The 16,172-nt window shown below is 38.6% G+C and overlaps 1 protein-coding gene across 6 annotated transcripts in view; it reads right to left on the reverse strand.

The window, feature by feature from the left end:
• The window catches only part of VEZT (vezatin, adherens junctions transmembrane protein), a 91,286-nt gene that overhangs the window by 13,092 nt on the left and 62,022 nt on the right, over window positions 1-16,172 (reverse strand). For all 6 annotated transcript variants that reach the window (XM_084648652.1, XM_084648657.1, XM_084648654.1 and 3 more), the window contains 4 exons: window positions 11,469-11,616; window positions 3,549-3,880; window positions 2,230-2,423; window positions 266-366 (listed from right to left, as the gene is read on the reverse strand). In XM_084648652.1, the coding sequence (XP_084504778.1) occupies window positions 266-366; window positions 2,230-2,423; window positions 3,549-3,880; window positions 11,469-11,616 (775 nt within the window). The remainder of the gene's footprint in view (window positions 1-265; window positions 367-2,229; window positions 2,424-3,548; window positions 3,881-11,468; window positions 11,617-16,172) is intronic.

Below are 16,172 nucleotides of genomic sequence, written 5' to 3' on the forward strand. Positions count from 1 at the left end.
AGGAACTGGATTCAAAATTAATTTCAAAGCTCTTTGTTCCTGGGTGGGGAACACCGCCATGTGGTACACATAGGTACTATATACCCTGTCTGCAGTAGAGTAGTTCATAAGTCTGTTAACGAAAGGGCATTGGCTAGCTGCATTACATACCTTGCTGAAGGAGGTAAGGTCATTGCTTAAGCAGCTAAAAAAGGAAATGGGTGAGGGAAATATTTTTGCAACACAAAATTCATATATAACTTTGAAAGCATCCACTTATTCTTACCTGCTCTTCAGGGATTGGGTCTTTGTCCTCTATATGCAGGGCAGGCTGTAGTAATGGTATCATGGGGCAGTGTGTGTTATCACAATATGATTCAGGTTTGCCTGGAGGTTGGGGGAGGAAGGGGGTGGGAGAAAAGAGATTAAAACAAAAAAAGATTAAGTGTGGAAATGAACAGATAACTGATCTTTAAGAGTTCAGTGTGGTACTGAGTCAGAGCCTGACTCCAATGCAAAGGACACTGATACTCACTCCATTACCTTTCTGAGCACACTGTAAGGACTAACATGCTAAAAGCTTCAGGGTATCCCCTGAGAATCATCAGCAACTTGGCCGACATACATTATGTTCCTATTTAAGTTTAGAATGTTGAGTGGTTTTGCCAATTTTGCTTTTTAATTATTAGGTTACCAAGAACTGAAAGTTTGTTATGAAATATTTACAGATGTTAACTAGAATTTCTAACAACACCCAAATATTTAGAATGCTTGCCCAACAGGAGTGCTGCTCAGAAACTAATGACACTTTTAGATGTCTCCACAGCACTGAATTTTTTAAAAAGAAGTTATTAATAAATCACACCTTAGGACGGTGTGCACAATGGTCTTTTTCAAATAAAATAACGTTATTTTGGGCTTAAATTCATGGATTTTTTTTAAAGATACTTGATTTATGATAATCAGTAGAAAGGAAAATATATTGTAATATTCATTTGTATTAATCATAATTCCTTTAGGCATGTTGTGAAACACAGATTGAAAATCAACACATTTCTGGGAAAGTTACAGGACAAAATGGAAAGTGAAAAAACTATGGCACTCCCGATTCCCCCCCGCAGCGTACCACCACCCCGCAAAAAAACCCTCATTCCCCCATAGCAATTTTTGTACAACGTTGTCTCAAAAAAAGGGGGAAAAAAGATTGAATGAATTGGCTAGTGTGCAACTGATGAAATCCTATTCAGTAAATGCCTAAAAGTTAGTGTACTAGACCAGGAAAAATATTCACATTTTGAGGTAAAAACTGGATGTAGAACTGGAACCTAAAACAAGTGTAAAGGAAAATTCCTCCTTCCAGAACAAGAGTACTACTAGGCCCTATACTAGGATAGTGTATTGAAACTTAAAAGCAGGATTCTCAAGTTTACTCTATTAGACTCCTATTTCTGTATAAAGTGATTTACTCATCCATGAATTAAACAGTCATTGAAAAAAATCTGGACAGTTATGTCAAAACCCTTCTCTCTTTTCATTATTTAAATAAAAACGTATTTAAATGAGAGTCTAAACAACAAAAAACAAACTTCTGAAAGTTTTACACACAAAAATGTACTGGAAGAACGCCAAAATTTTTGGTTTCAGATTCCAGTGGTTAAGTCACTGTTAGTTTCTAGGGATCTTATCTCAGATCTTTTCTTTTGCCTAGACCCTACACTAGCATATTTTTCCCAGAACAGACCTTTTCTTTTTCAGGAAAAGTAAGTGAATATCTAACACATTCTTGTGATCACCATGTATTCACTTCTTGTACAATTTAAAATGTTGTTTGGGAAAAGACAAACAAGTAATTTCTGCCCTGTAAGTTATTTTTAAGTGACTCAAGAACTCATTCTCATAATAATCCTGTCCACTCACATACAGTCCATCTTTGGAAAGAAAAAGTTCACAAATAAACAACTTGTGTTATGTTATCAGGTTGGCTCAATCTGAATTTGTGCCTAGTACACTTTTGAGCACTCAAAAATAACAACTATACAAATTCTTTTGCCGGTCAAAAGCTTCAAAGTCATCAAGGAGAAATGGGAGCGACATGTTAAACTGGACACTTTGGAAAACTATCTGCAACAGGAGGTTAATTTACACAAAACTCAGCTACATGTTTAGAAAAGAGCCTTGGAAATGTAAACGAGACAAATCTCTTTAATCACATTCAGTCAGCTGGTTGCTAAAAGAAGCTTTTCAACGTACCCTTTTTATCCGGGTTTCTTCGAACCATTTTTTCCACCTGAGAAATGGCCTCTTCCCAGCAGCTGTTGCTTGCCTGGATGTGAGGCTGAATCAGCTTTAGTTTCTGTTCTAGGACTTGATAGGCTTCTAAAGTTAGTTCTTGTGTCTCCTTAGAGCTAACAAGTTTTTCAAGTTCATCCTCAAGAATTATTACCCTAGATGAATGGGAAGGAAAATATCACACTAACATATCTGAATCTCGTACTTCATGATTTCTTCAGGCTTTGAATTTAATTGGTATCCTGTGTTACTCCTGTTTCCTCCATGTTCTTAAACTGTAGTTTAGCCAGCTTCATATGTTTTTAAAGCCAAACTCCTCCTCTCCTCCATTCTCATTATGGTAATCCATTAAATTTAGATGGCTTTGTGTTTATTTCACTAACTGTACCAATGAAAAATCTTTTTAGGTATATAACATATAATTATTGTGTGTTGAATATTCTTTCAAAATGTTTGGAATTTTGTTGCAAAACAGACAAAACTGAACCATGCTTTCAGGTTCATTCAAAAAGAGGGACTAAAGAGATGGAGGGTTTTAATGAATCTTTTTGCCTTCTAGTTCACCTTCAAGGGGGTGGTAGCACCACAGAATATCTAAAGATTAACCAATCAACTACAGTAACCAACTCCATGTAGGACAGAGAGATTTTGGCTTCACAATACTTGGCAATGCGTGTGGCTGTTATAGTTTAAAGCTCAGATCCTATGGTGACGGGCACAGTATCAGAACCTGAATAGAACGGAATCCTTCAATTCCAGTTGAAAACTTCTAATTCCAGTCATCTCCTCTTAAAACGGATGCAGGCTGCTCTGAGCAACAGTCACCTCAATTAAATAAATTCTGTAACAGAACAGACTTGTTATATGTGCAATCGCTTATACGAAAGGGAAAGGCAGCTGGTCAGACCCCTCTGGATTCCCAGAGAGCTGCTAACATTGACCCTATTATATAATTCTTCAAAATATCTAATTCACAAGATTGTACCTCACTCATGTTGCTCCTTACTAAATAAGGGACACTACTTAAATATCTTCCTCCAGTTGTGGAATATACACCAGAATTGTTTCCCAGTTGGCAAACTCTGTTTAATATATGGGCAGGGAAGCAGAAATATAACCCAGTCTACATTAACAGATGTACCCCATCCTTTATGTTGCATGGCTGCAAGCCTCAATTTTGTCTTTTATTTTCCAATCTGGGATATAAACCAACAATCAAAGCAGCGCAAGACTGAAGCTTTCTAACTACAGGCACATTCTTTCAAATAGTATAAACTTACTCATTCAGTAGGGCCTTGAGATGGAGCTGCAAGCTGCGCACGGCTGTGTGAAGGCTGTTCAGAGCTCTTGACTTGGGTTTTGTTTTGGTTGCACATTCCAAGCCTAACTGATGCTGAGTTTCAAAGTACCGATAAAACTCATAGCTTCGCTTAAGCTCTTCTAAGCAGGCAGCATGAGTTTGAGGTAGACTTTGAGTCACATCAGACAAAATACAATGAGGCAAACGTTCTGGAGTGATCAAGGGCTTGGGGGATGCATTAACTGGAGAGAGCAGCAGTGCTAATCGTCTGAAGAACTCTGAACTCTGTCCTACCCACAGCTGAAACAGAACCTACAAAATACAGAAAGGATCAAATGGTCTTCATTGTTAAAAAACATTAGCATTTCTTCATTCACTTTTAAAAACATTTTGTCCCCTTTTTAAACAATTTTATCTTCTCCCACAGAATATATGCTCAGCACTGTGTGCCAGGGAGCATACGAGAAGGTCATATTAGTCTGGGTGTCTCACACTTTATGTGACTGTAAATTCCTTCAGTGAGGGTCTCACGTGCTCCCTTACACACAAAAGGCTTTCAGGGGTCCAACGCATCATATCCCCACTTTGGAAAATACTCCTTTGCCCATATGCCAGACTCACTAGTTAGGACAGTCTCTGACTACCCTAGGACAGATAAGGAGTGGCCAAGATTCCAATAGCAGGATGTACATTGCTCTGAAGAAGACTCTTCCCTCATAACTTGGAGTTGTCATTTCTATGACGTTGTTACTGACTACTATATCCCTCCCCCCAGCATTGAAATGATAATCCATTAGCACTATATATTAACAACATATACTTTGAAATCCTAAGAAATCTGAGCTGTTGACTTACTGTTTTATGCACAAAACTGAGCAACTTCACAAATACTATTAAAATGTGGAAACATTGATAAAGGCAGAACAATGGAATAATCTCTTCACATCATTATTTATGGTAGCTGTCAGGTCACTCACTCTGGCAGTGAAAAAGAGGAATCGTTCTGTTCACATTTCTCCAGAATCTCAAATTGAATTATGAAGCAAAACCCATTTTTGTCGTACCCTTGAGTGCTCCTCTGTATGTCTACAGAGAAGCATAGGTTACTTCATGACCAGCCAACATTATTTTAAAGGTGTTAAACTGTGTCTACACTAAGTGCTAATGGGGATGTCAAATCATCTTACATAACTAAAACAAACAAAACGTTTTCCTAAACTAGACAAGGCCCATGTCTCAGAAAACTGTCACAGTAGCACCTTTCTGGGCAATGCCTTTTTTATAAAAAGGAGGAGGATAGTACTTTTAACCGTTACACCAGCCCCACACACAGTCTATGCCTACAATACCACTTATGCCAGTGATGCTTATAGAATCATAGAATCATAGAATATCAGGGTTGGAAGGGACCCCAGAAGGTCATCTAGTCCAACCCCCTGCTCAAAGCAGGACCAATTCCCAGTTAAATCATCCCAGCCAGGGCTTTGTCAAGCCTGACCTTAAAAACCTCTAAGGAAGGAGATTCTACCACCTCCCTAGGTAACGCATTCCAGTGTTTCACCACCCTTATGTTGCTTAGCGGTGTGAAAAAAACCCCACATCCCTGAGCGACATAAATTTTGCTGGCGTAAGTGGTAGTGTGCACAGCGCTATGTCGGTGGGAGCGCTTCGGTACAGCTGTGCCACTGTAAGCTCGCTAGTGTAGACATGGCCACAGAGATCAGAATTGGGCTAGTATGGAGTGTGATCTGAGATTGATTCCCAAGGGCCACAACTGGTCAAGTTACTCAATCTTATTTTCTCATCTGTAAAAGAGGGACAATATTTAGTTCACAGGTAATGTTCTCTAACCTTCTGATATTCTGGGCGGAAAGGCCTTATATGAGTGCAATTATAGATCATTTCCAGTTGTAAATGGGTAGTGGTCTTTCCAGTACATCAACTGTCAAAAGGAAAATGTCCGTAATAGTGACACACTTAAGGATATGCAACCACCACATATGACCATGTTCAGTGTGGTAGCTATATTGGTTGCAGAATATTATGAAGTAATATCTTTTGTTGGACCAACTTCTGTTGGTGAGAGAGAGAAGCGTTCGAGACCTGAAGAAGAGCTCTGTGTAAGCTTGAAAGCTTCTCTCTCTCTCACCGACAGAAGGTGGTCCAATAAAAGATATTACCTCATCCACCACGTCTCTCTAACGTATGATCACAGTCAGGGGCTCAGATACCATGGTGATGAGCACCATTATAAGAACTTAGTTGGTTGGACTGATAATCATTCCAAAACACACATCTTCCTAATAGCATGAATAACTTTGGGGAGCTGCTGAGCAATATATTCACCTGGAAAACAGATTATTGCTCTGTAATATAAAGAATTGAAAAGATGACTGCTTCCAGGTGTAGGAGTTATCTGAAGGTAACACTTAGAAAGATATGAATTTAACACAGGGGCAAGTGCTACACAACACAAACTTCCTACTCATCGCTGTATTCAACACTGGGGTTTGGCTGGGTATTATAAAGAATGCCAAATGAAAAGGAGGCAGCCTGAGGAAAGAGTATCATCACACAGCTCAGAGCAAGAAGTCAGAGCTTAGGAGTTAAACATAAAAGGAGGACAGGCCCATATAAACAGAATATAAGGAGAAAATAGTGAATGACTAACAGGCAGCCCACAAAAGTAGAGAACTTTGGTAAAAGAGCAATTCAAAACCTACCTGGAAAAAGGCATGTGGGCCAGAGAAAAGGGAATCCAGAACATGTTTAGGGTAGCAATTGACCTTTCTAGTCAAGAACAAGCTTTGTCTCTTTTTATTGGCAGATATTTGGTTGCTAGGACGCAAAGATACTTGCCCCAAATTACCCTAGATACTTTCCTCTGGATAGAATCAATGTTTTGTTTTGTGATGAGGATTTATTCACATACCAAGTACTTTTACTCTGTCAACTGTTCTTGTTTGAGGAGAGTTTCCTCACCCACAGGCTGAGACACAACACAAAATTACAGATATAGGTTAGACATGCTTGAATGACAAAGAAACATTAAAAGATATCTGGATGTGTATACATATTTTGCTGAAATGCACTATATTAGAGGTTTTCTGGAGGAAGCTAGCACCCAAGAGGACTATGCACAAATTTAGGATTCGCAACACAAATGTTGAACTGATTTTAGTAAAATTGTTTAAGTCTATTTTGTTACACTGGTGAAAATCCACATACGGAAGCAAAATTGGCTTATATTGATACATTTTGTTCAATTATTTCACAGCCAGGTTACAAGATGATTGGTTAACGAATTAAGCTAAAATTGATATAAGACAGTTATTAACTGATTTTAAGTGTCCACAATGGGGTTTGCAGTGGTTTAAATCAATTTAAAAATTGATTTTAGTTAAACCAGTGAAAGATGCATATAAACAAAGCCTGGGTTTGGAAGCATTTACAAATTATGACAATTATGGCTTCTGCTGCCCAACGAAGAGTGGAAAAGTAACTTGGTCTGCATAATTCCTACTAGAACAGCAATTTATGAAAACCAAAGGCTACCATTTAGCAAAGCTGTCTATTCAAAATTAAGCCTCAAAGCTTATCAGTCTCTATTACTGACAATATTTACTGCCAGGACAAAAGAAATTAAGTTCTGAGATTACTGAACAAAATATAACACAATAAAACTCACACAAAAGTCAAACAATAATGAATTTTTTTCTAAGATAATAAAACAAAAAAATGCCTGATTTGAAAATCCGACTTTTGAAGAGATGGGATCTTCTTTCAATAGCACACATTTACTCATGCAGACTTGGGATATTCAATATCTCAAAAGAAGAAAGACTCAGACTCAAAGGCCAGAAGGGACCATCATGTCATCTAGTCCGACTTCCTGCAAATTGCAGGCCACAGAACTTCACCTATCCATTCCTGTAATAGGCCCATAACCTCTGGCTAAGTTACTGAAGTCCTCAAATTTTGATTTAAAGACTTCAAGTTACAGAGAATCAAACATTCATTCTAGTTCAAACCTGCAAGTGACATATGCCCCATGCTGCAGAGGAAGGTGAAACCCCCCCAGGGTCTCTGCCAATCTAACCTGGCAGAAAATTTTTGGTGATCAGTTAAACCACGGTGATCAGTCAAATATGGTGATCAGTTAAACCATGAACATATGGGCATTACCCACCAGCCAGAAAACATGGGAAAGAATTCTCTGTAGTAACTCAGAGCCCTCCCCATCTAGTGTCTCATTTCCAGTTGTTGGAGATATTTGCTAATAGCAGTCGCGGATGGGCCATATGCCATTTTAGGCAATCTCATCATACCCTCCTCTCCATAAACTTAATAAGCTCAATCTTGAAACAATTAACCTTTTTTGCTCCCACTGCTCCCCTTGAAAGGCTGTTCTAGAACGTCACTCCCCTGATGGTTATAAACCTTTGCCTAATATCAAGCCTAAACTTCTTGATGGCCAGTTTATATCCATTTGTTCTTGTGCCAGCACTAGCCCTTATCCTAAATATCTCTTCTCCCTTCCTGGTGTTTATCCCTCTGATGTATTTGTAGAGAGCAATCATATCTCACCTCAGCCCTCATTTTGGTAGGCTAAACAAGCCAAGCTCCTTAAGTGTCCTTTCTTAAGGCAGGTTGTTCATTCCCCTAATTATCCTTATAAACCTTCTCTGCACCTGTTCCAGTTTGAATCCATCTTTCTTGAACATGGGAGACCAGAACTGCACACAGTATTCCAGATGAGGTCTCCCCAGTGCCTTGTATAATGGTAATAACACTTCCCTGTTTCTACCAGAAATACTGCACCTAATGCATCCAAGGATTGTGTTAGCTTTTTTCATGGCCACAGCTCACAGTCATCCTGTGATTGAACATCTTTCTCCTTCTCTGTCGCTTCTAGCTGATAAGTCCCCAGCTCATAGCAAAAACTCTTGTTAATCTCTCAGTGCATGACCCTGAACTATTAAACTTCATCCCATTTCTATTACTTCCAGTTTTCAAGGTTGTATGATATTCTGGTGCTCTTCCATATTGGCAATATCTCCCCAACTTTGTGTCATCCACAAATTTTATTAGCACACTCCCACTTTTTGTACCAAGGTCATTAATGAAAATGTTAAATAAGATTGGTCCCAAGACTGAACTTCGAGAAACTCCACCAGTAATCTCCCTCCAGCCTGACAGTTCACCTTTCACAGAATGACTCATTTTAGTCTTCCTTTTAACTAGTTCCTTAAGCACCTTTCAATTCTCATATTAATCGCCATCTTCTCCAATGTAACTAATAATTTCCCATGTGGAACTGTATCAAATGCTTTACTGAAATCCAGGTAAAATAGATCTACTGCATTTCCTTTGTCCACAAAATCAGTTATTTTCTCAAAGAAAGAGATTGGGTTGGTCTGAACGATACCTTTTGTAAAACCATGCTGTATTTTATCCCAATCATCATTTACCTCTATGTCCTTAACCACTCTCTCTGTCAAAATTTGTTCTAAGACCTGACATACAATTGAGGTCAAACTAACAGGCATTACAGTTGCCCAGATCATGTATTTTCCTTTCTTAAATATAAGTACTATGTTTGCAGTCATAGGGTATGATGTCCAAGTTTATGTATTCGTTGAAAATCTTTCCTATGGGGCTTGCAATTTCATGTGCTGGTTCCTTTAATATTCTTGGATGTCCCATTAAGCTGATTGAATTTGGCTTTTAGCTTGTATGTGGTAATTTCTACTTCCATATCCTAGTTCCCATTAGCCATGTTGCCACTGTCCCCAAACTCCTCATTACTCTTATTGAAAACTGAGGCAAAGTATTCATTTAGGTGCTAGGTCATACCTAAATTTTCTTTAATCTCTACCCAATACTCAGTGCTTAGTGGTCCAACTTCTTTTCTTTCCTTGTTTTCTTTTTATTTATATGGTTAGAGAATCTTTTATTGTTGGTTTTAATTTCCTTTGCAAGGTTCAGCTCTGCTTGGCTTTTGGCAGATCTCACTTTTTCCCTACAACTTTCTAACCTGCAAGAGGCAGTTTTCCTTGCTGATCCATCTCTTCTTCCATTCCTAGTTGGCTTTCTGCTTTCTCTTAATAACCTGTTTGAGGTGCCTGTCCATCCAGTTTGAACAAATTTAACTTCCCTATGATTTTTTGGGTGCAGGCTTCAGATACTGTAAGTCAAAGTTCCATAAGCTAACTTCAAGCCTCCTCCACATTCAGATACTTGAGTTCTTCAGTCCAGTCCACTTCCCTTACTAATTCCCTTAATTGTTTAAAGTTTGTCCTTTTGAAATCAAGGACTCGAGTTACCGACCTATTTTTGTGAATCCTTCCATTTCGTTTAAACTGAGTTAAATCATGATCATTCTAGCCAAGGTTGTCCTCTACAGCCAGTTCTTCTCTGAGGTCCTCACTACTTACCAATACTAAATTCAAAATGTCATCCCCTCTTGTTGGTTCAGTGACTATTTGGTGAAGAAATCTGTCAGCTATCATATCCAGGAATATCTGTGCCCTACCATTATTAGTAGCACTTGTCCTCCAATCTACATTTGGGAAATTAAAGTCTTCTATAATCACACAATTCCCAGTAATATTTATTTAATTAAAATATTAATGAGATCTCTTTCTATATCCAAATCAGACCCTCAGGATCTGTCGCAGATCCCAAGTGCTATCCCGGTGGAGCGTCTGTTACCTTTCTTCCCTAAAGTGATTTTGACTCAAAACAGATTTTGTTTTATCCATTCCATCACTTCTAATTTCTTTTCAGTCTACTCCTCATTAATATACAACACTACTCCACCACCTTTACCTTTATTTCTGTCTTCACTGAACAGCACATACCCATCAATACCTGCCTTTCAGTCATAATGGAAACATGGTGGAATATGAGTTATCACTATAATATCTGGTTTCACTTTCTGCAGCAGTAGTTCTAGTTCCTTCATTTTGTTACATAGGCTCCTTGCATTGGTGTGCAGACATTTTAGTTGTTTCTGCTTGGCTTCATTCAGATTCCTCACCTGATGAGGTACAGTCATTTTACTACCAGTATCGCCTACCTGGCTATTACTGTCATTGGGATTAACACTATCTTTCCTCTTGTCCATTCTCCTACCCTCTGTTTTTCTTCTCTCCATTGCTGTATCCTCTTTTACTTGATTTTCCTCCCACTCAGTATTAGAATTAGATGTGGAGATTAAATGAGCATCTCCCAATCATCTTGCCCAAATTCCTAGTTTAAAGATCATTAGATGTCTGCCATTCTGTTTACTTAAACATTTTTCAGAAATCAAAGTAGCACACTGATTCATGATGCTTATGAGTGTCCAGCTTATGAACCCTACAGCATAAATAAATGCGGCTTTTTCCATTTTCAATTACCAGCAATGTACATCTTTGGAATGTCTCTCTTTTTGTTCAAGTCAAGATGAGTAGCAAGGGATTAGCCAAGGGACATGTACAAATTGAGAAATTACTTTATGGACTTTTTCATCATCACTGATTAAATTAAATCATAGCTTTAAATACAACATTTGGGAAGAGACTGATTTGTGAATGGCAATTTTTTTTATTAAATAAAAGAATGATTTAGACAACTCAACACCCCATTCTGCACTGCACATCATTTCTTTAATTAAATGTTAAATGAAATCCTCTGAAAAGCCCATAGTTGTAAAAATATGCAAGATGAGCTTCTGGAGCATTCACGAATCTCACTCAGGGCTCTTTAAATGTATTCTATTACTACAGACTGACACAAGTAGGGAGAGAAAAATCAGATATCTGAAACAAGAAACAGCAGGGCATTGTCACAACTGAAATGGATTTGCATGAGTCTGTATACGTAAGCATGCACTCTCCCTTCTAGGATGGATTACCTTGAGTGCAGGCAGGCTGAAGCCATCTGTGAGGTTGTGCGCCTCCTCTTCGGACACCTGCTCTTCACTCAGACCCAGACCCAGTTCCTTAAAAGGAACTACACAGATATAGTTGGTCACGTTGTCACTCTCCGCATTCAGAGGGTAGGTTTAGTCAGAGTTAAAGCAGTTAACAAAGAAGCCTTTGTACTAAATGGAGGGTGGGGAGACAGGCAAAGCAACTAATAACCTCCAGTTACTAAGGATCTTTCTGGCAAGTTACTGGAGAACACATGCAGTCCAAGTCCAGTTTTAAGTGATCATCGTACAACCTTACTCATTGTATAAGTTTTAAAGGCTCAAATGTGTACAATAAGTTGTAGACAAAGGTACTGAAACAATAAAGATAATAAACAGCTAATAAATAATCGCTGCATTCCTTTTAATTGAGGAAATCTCTGCCAAACCACCAACAAGCTAGTTCACAATAAACTTTAATGACAGCCTTAAAATTAAAAAGTACACGTTCAACAAGTTAAGAGCAATACTGCCAGAGACAAGAAAATTTTGGGTAATGAACGTTTCATGGTTTGTGTGTTTTATAGAAGCCAGGATAACCAGGATAGGAGATTTCCCTATGAATTATTTTTTGTGGAGAATGATCAATGTTAAAGCAAATCACATATCTGCAGGGTTTTAAAAAGTAATTCTTTGAAATTTCTTAATGAATAGTAGACAAACCCAAATTTTTACATTGCTGATGCATAAAATTGATCAGTCTCACAAATTTCTCAGCTATAACATGGTGTATAGTAAGATTGCATATCACTAAAACTTAATTTAATACACTTTGTGAACGTAGTATACCAGAGTAGCTACTTCTGTAGTAGCTACAATATATTATTGTCAAACGATAAGTCAAAATAAATGAAAGCATATTTTGTGATGCAGTATCTTTGTTACATTATATTCACCTACTTAATCATTTGCAAAATGAGGTGATTACCAATGGGTTTCACAGTTATCAGCATGATCATACAAATACTTAAGAACGTGCTTACCCTTATACATGTGGGTAATCCCATTGAAGTAACTGCTCAAATGAGACTTCTCAGAGGCACAAAGTTAAGCACACAGAAAAACACTTGCAGGCTTGGGGCCTTAAGGACTGATTCAAAGCACACTGAAATTAGTGGGAGTCTTTCTATTGACTTCAATGGGCTTTGGATCAGATCCAAAGGGTTATGTCTACACTGATATTAAAAACCTATGGCTAGCCCATGCCACCGGACTCAGGCTAAGGGGCTGTTTGATTACAGTGTAGACATTTAAGCTCTAGTACCCTGTGAGAGCACAGGGACCCAGAGCTCAGGCTGCAGCACAAGCCCAAATGTCTACACTACAATTAAATGGTCCCTTGGTCTGAGCCCTGCAAGCACTAGTCAGTTGGCTTGAGCCAGCCAAGGGTTTTTAATTGCAGTGTAGACATACCCTTAGTGAGTTTCTACTGTAATACTTATATCTGCAGGTTCCCTGTCTCAACACCAATTACTCAGGTTTCTCCAAAAATAGCATGTGTGCCTGTTTTTTTTGTTTGGGAAGATGAGGGGTACAAAGTATATCAGAGAATCATGCTACCAGGTTTATGTCACCAGAAATACAGGTGTTTTAATGTACCGTGAATAGTGAAGTTGGGCATAAAGGGTGAGGTCTCTGTTGAATGAGGCTATAGTTATGCAGTCACATTTTAAATTTTCCTTCTAGCAAACAAGCTATTTTCCACTTGATTTTTGAAAACTTAAAATACTTAACTCTGCTAAAGACAGTAATGGGCTTCATAAACCATCTGTGCCAATTTATAGGAAACTGCTAAGATCGTCCAAATTCCATAGACTACATAATAGATGCAGTACTTTTCAATGTATTGTATTGCACAGAAAAAAGAACATACCTTCATCTACCAAAAAGCCTTTGTAGGAAAATATTCTTACGAATATAGAAGCTAAATAAAGTTTAATGTCAATAAATACAAGAATGGTGAAGTAGAAGTAATGAACCATAGCATTAAAGGATGGCAAATCCTCCATAGGGTCAATGATACTATACAAATCTGAAGTAAACATTTTTGTGGTAAGTCAATGGCTTCACTACCACAAAAAATTTAGGAACAGCTGGAAAACTGGTCTAGGGTTTTGCGAGGCTATATATAGACAAGCAATGATGCAAATAACAGGATATCAAGAGTAACATTTCAGTTCCAAATTATATCAGGTTACAACCACAATACTGAAGTAGCACCCTATAGTCCTTTTTTCAACTGCAAGGCTTTAATGTTATCAAAAAATCACAATATAGATGTTGAAGTACCTCACAGCAAAGTCATATTGTTTTGGGTTATATTAGTCTATGAAATCTTGTCTTTAAAATGAAGTGAATCTAACACCTTTGTTACTAAGGGTAATGTACTTTCTAAAAATGGAACAAAACAGTATATTCACGTTAAATCTGTATACAAATACTGGCATCTTGACTATTCAAATTCTGTTCTATTCTGCACTATTTTAAATAGGTTCTTATTCTGCTCTCAGTGTACACACATATCTGAGCAACTTCCAGTGGTGTATTACAGGACATGACTTCCATCTGTCACATGTGGTTCATTCTCTCTCATCCTCTCCAAAGCGGGAGGTAAGTTAGAGAAGGCAGGTTGAAGAAGTGCACCTTGCTCTTGGAGCAGAAGGTGGTGAGGTTTGTGATGGTCCTTAGTTCCTGTGAGAGTTTGTTCCAGTCTCAAGCAAGCCTCCAAAAAAGTTCTGTCTCCTGAACTGACAAGCTTTACCCTTATAGTAGAGAATTCCACGCCTTAGGACCAGAGTTGTCAACCATGGCCTTCATCCTGGAAACATAGGTGATATTTTAGGTATTCTGGACCCAGGCCATGGAGTACTTCGAGGGTAAGGACTCAGAACTTGACTTGATATTCTATGGGAAACTAGCGTTGAGAGAGGACAACAATTTGAATGTGTTTGTGGTAGCCTGTGTTGCTGAGCAGACATACTGCTGTATTCTGTATTAGTTGGAGTTGCCTAAGCAATGAAGGCTTCATACCCAGGTTGTGATGGTGCACCTCATAAGGCTTTATAGAAATATGCTTATGAATGTATATATGACATAACTGCAATATGTTTTATGCTACATATGCCATGTAACATATCTATGTAAAGGTTATGATCTACTGAATAGATTCATCCTATTTGTATGCATGTGTCTTTGTTATATTCAAAGTTATGAATATTGGCCGTATACTTGTTTGATTTTAAATAACCTTAATAAGGTATTTGGTCAGCTTCTTTAGAAAGGAATTTGCAAGTTAAGTGCCCAGTCAAGAAGCACTTAACGGACAATGGATCTTGGAAGGCTCCAATCCACATAGGAAGTCTATGTGAGGACGTTCACGGTAGCATGTGAACCATGGCTGCTACCTGTACGTTTTGAGTCATGAATGGACATGTGACTTGCCCACGTGACTCCAAAACTTCATCTTGTAGCTGGAATTCTACACAGAGGGAGGGAGGGGTATCCACCCACAAGAGAAAGTCTATTTAAGTGCCTGGGAGACCCCTCCATTTTGTCTTCAGCTGGCTCAAGAGATAGCCTCTCCACCCCCCAAAGGATACCTGAAAGAAACGGGAACAAAGGACAGTAACCTCAGGGGATGCGAGTGATTGCTGGACCCAGACTAGAAGGAGACTAGTCTGTAAAAGGAAGCTTACTGGAACACCTCTGAGGGTGAGGTGTTATCTGTATTCAGTTTTCTTACTGTATTAGACATAGACTTGCGTGTTCTATTTTATTTTGCTTGGTAATTCACTTTGTTCTGTCTGTTAGTACTTGGAACCACTTAAATCCTACTTTCTGTATCTAATAAAATCACTTTTTACTTATTAATTAACCCAGCGTATCTATTAATACAGAGGTAGGCAACCTGCGGCACGTGAGCTGATTTTCAGTGGCACTCACACTGCCCGGGTCTGAGGGGGGTCTCTGCATTTTAATTTAATTTTAAATGAAACTTCTTAAACATTTTAAAAACCTTATTTACTTTACATACAACAATAGTTTAGTTATACATCATAGACTTATAGAAAGAGACCTTCTAAAAACGTTAAAATGTATTACTGGCACGCAAAACCTTAAATTAGAGTGAATAAATGAAGACTCGGCACACCACTTCTGAAAGGTTGCTGACCCTGTATTAATATGTGGGAAGAGAGGGGCAAACAGCTGTGCATCTCTCTCTATCAGTGTTATAGAGGGGGAACAATTTATGAGTTTACCCTGTATAAGCTTTACACAGGGGGAAATGGATTTATTTGGAATTTGGACCCCATTGAGAGTTGGGCATCTAAGTGTTAAAGACAGGAACACTTCTTCAGCTGCTTTCAGTTAAGCTGGCAGTTTGTGGAATGTGGTTCAGGCCTGGGTCTGTGTTTGTGGCCGGCAAGCGTGTCTGGCACAGCCAGGCAGGGCTCTGGAGTCCCAAGTTGGCAGGGAAAGCAGAGACAGAAGTAGTCTTGGCACATCAGTTGGAAGCCCCAAGGGGGTTCTGTGATCCAACCCGTCACACAGGTATCTTGCATTGCTGCAGTCCAGAAAGGGGTTGACAGACATTTGAATAGCTGAGGCTAAGTCACAGTCCACCAGGATGCGACAGAGTCTGCTAGC

The sequence above is a fragment of the Lepidochelys olivacea genome (assembly GCF_965140295.1).
Source record: "Lepidochelys olivacea isolate rLepOli2 genome assembly, chromosome: 1".
NCBI lineage: Eukaryota > Metazoa > Chordata > Testudines > Cheloniidae > Lepidochelys > Lepidochelys olivacea.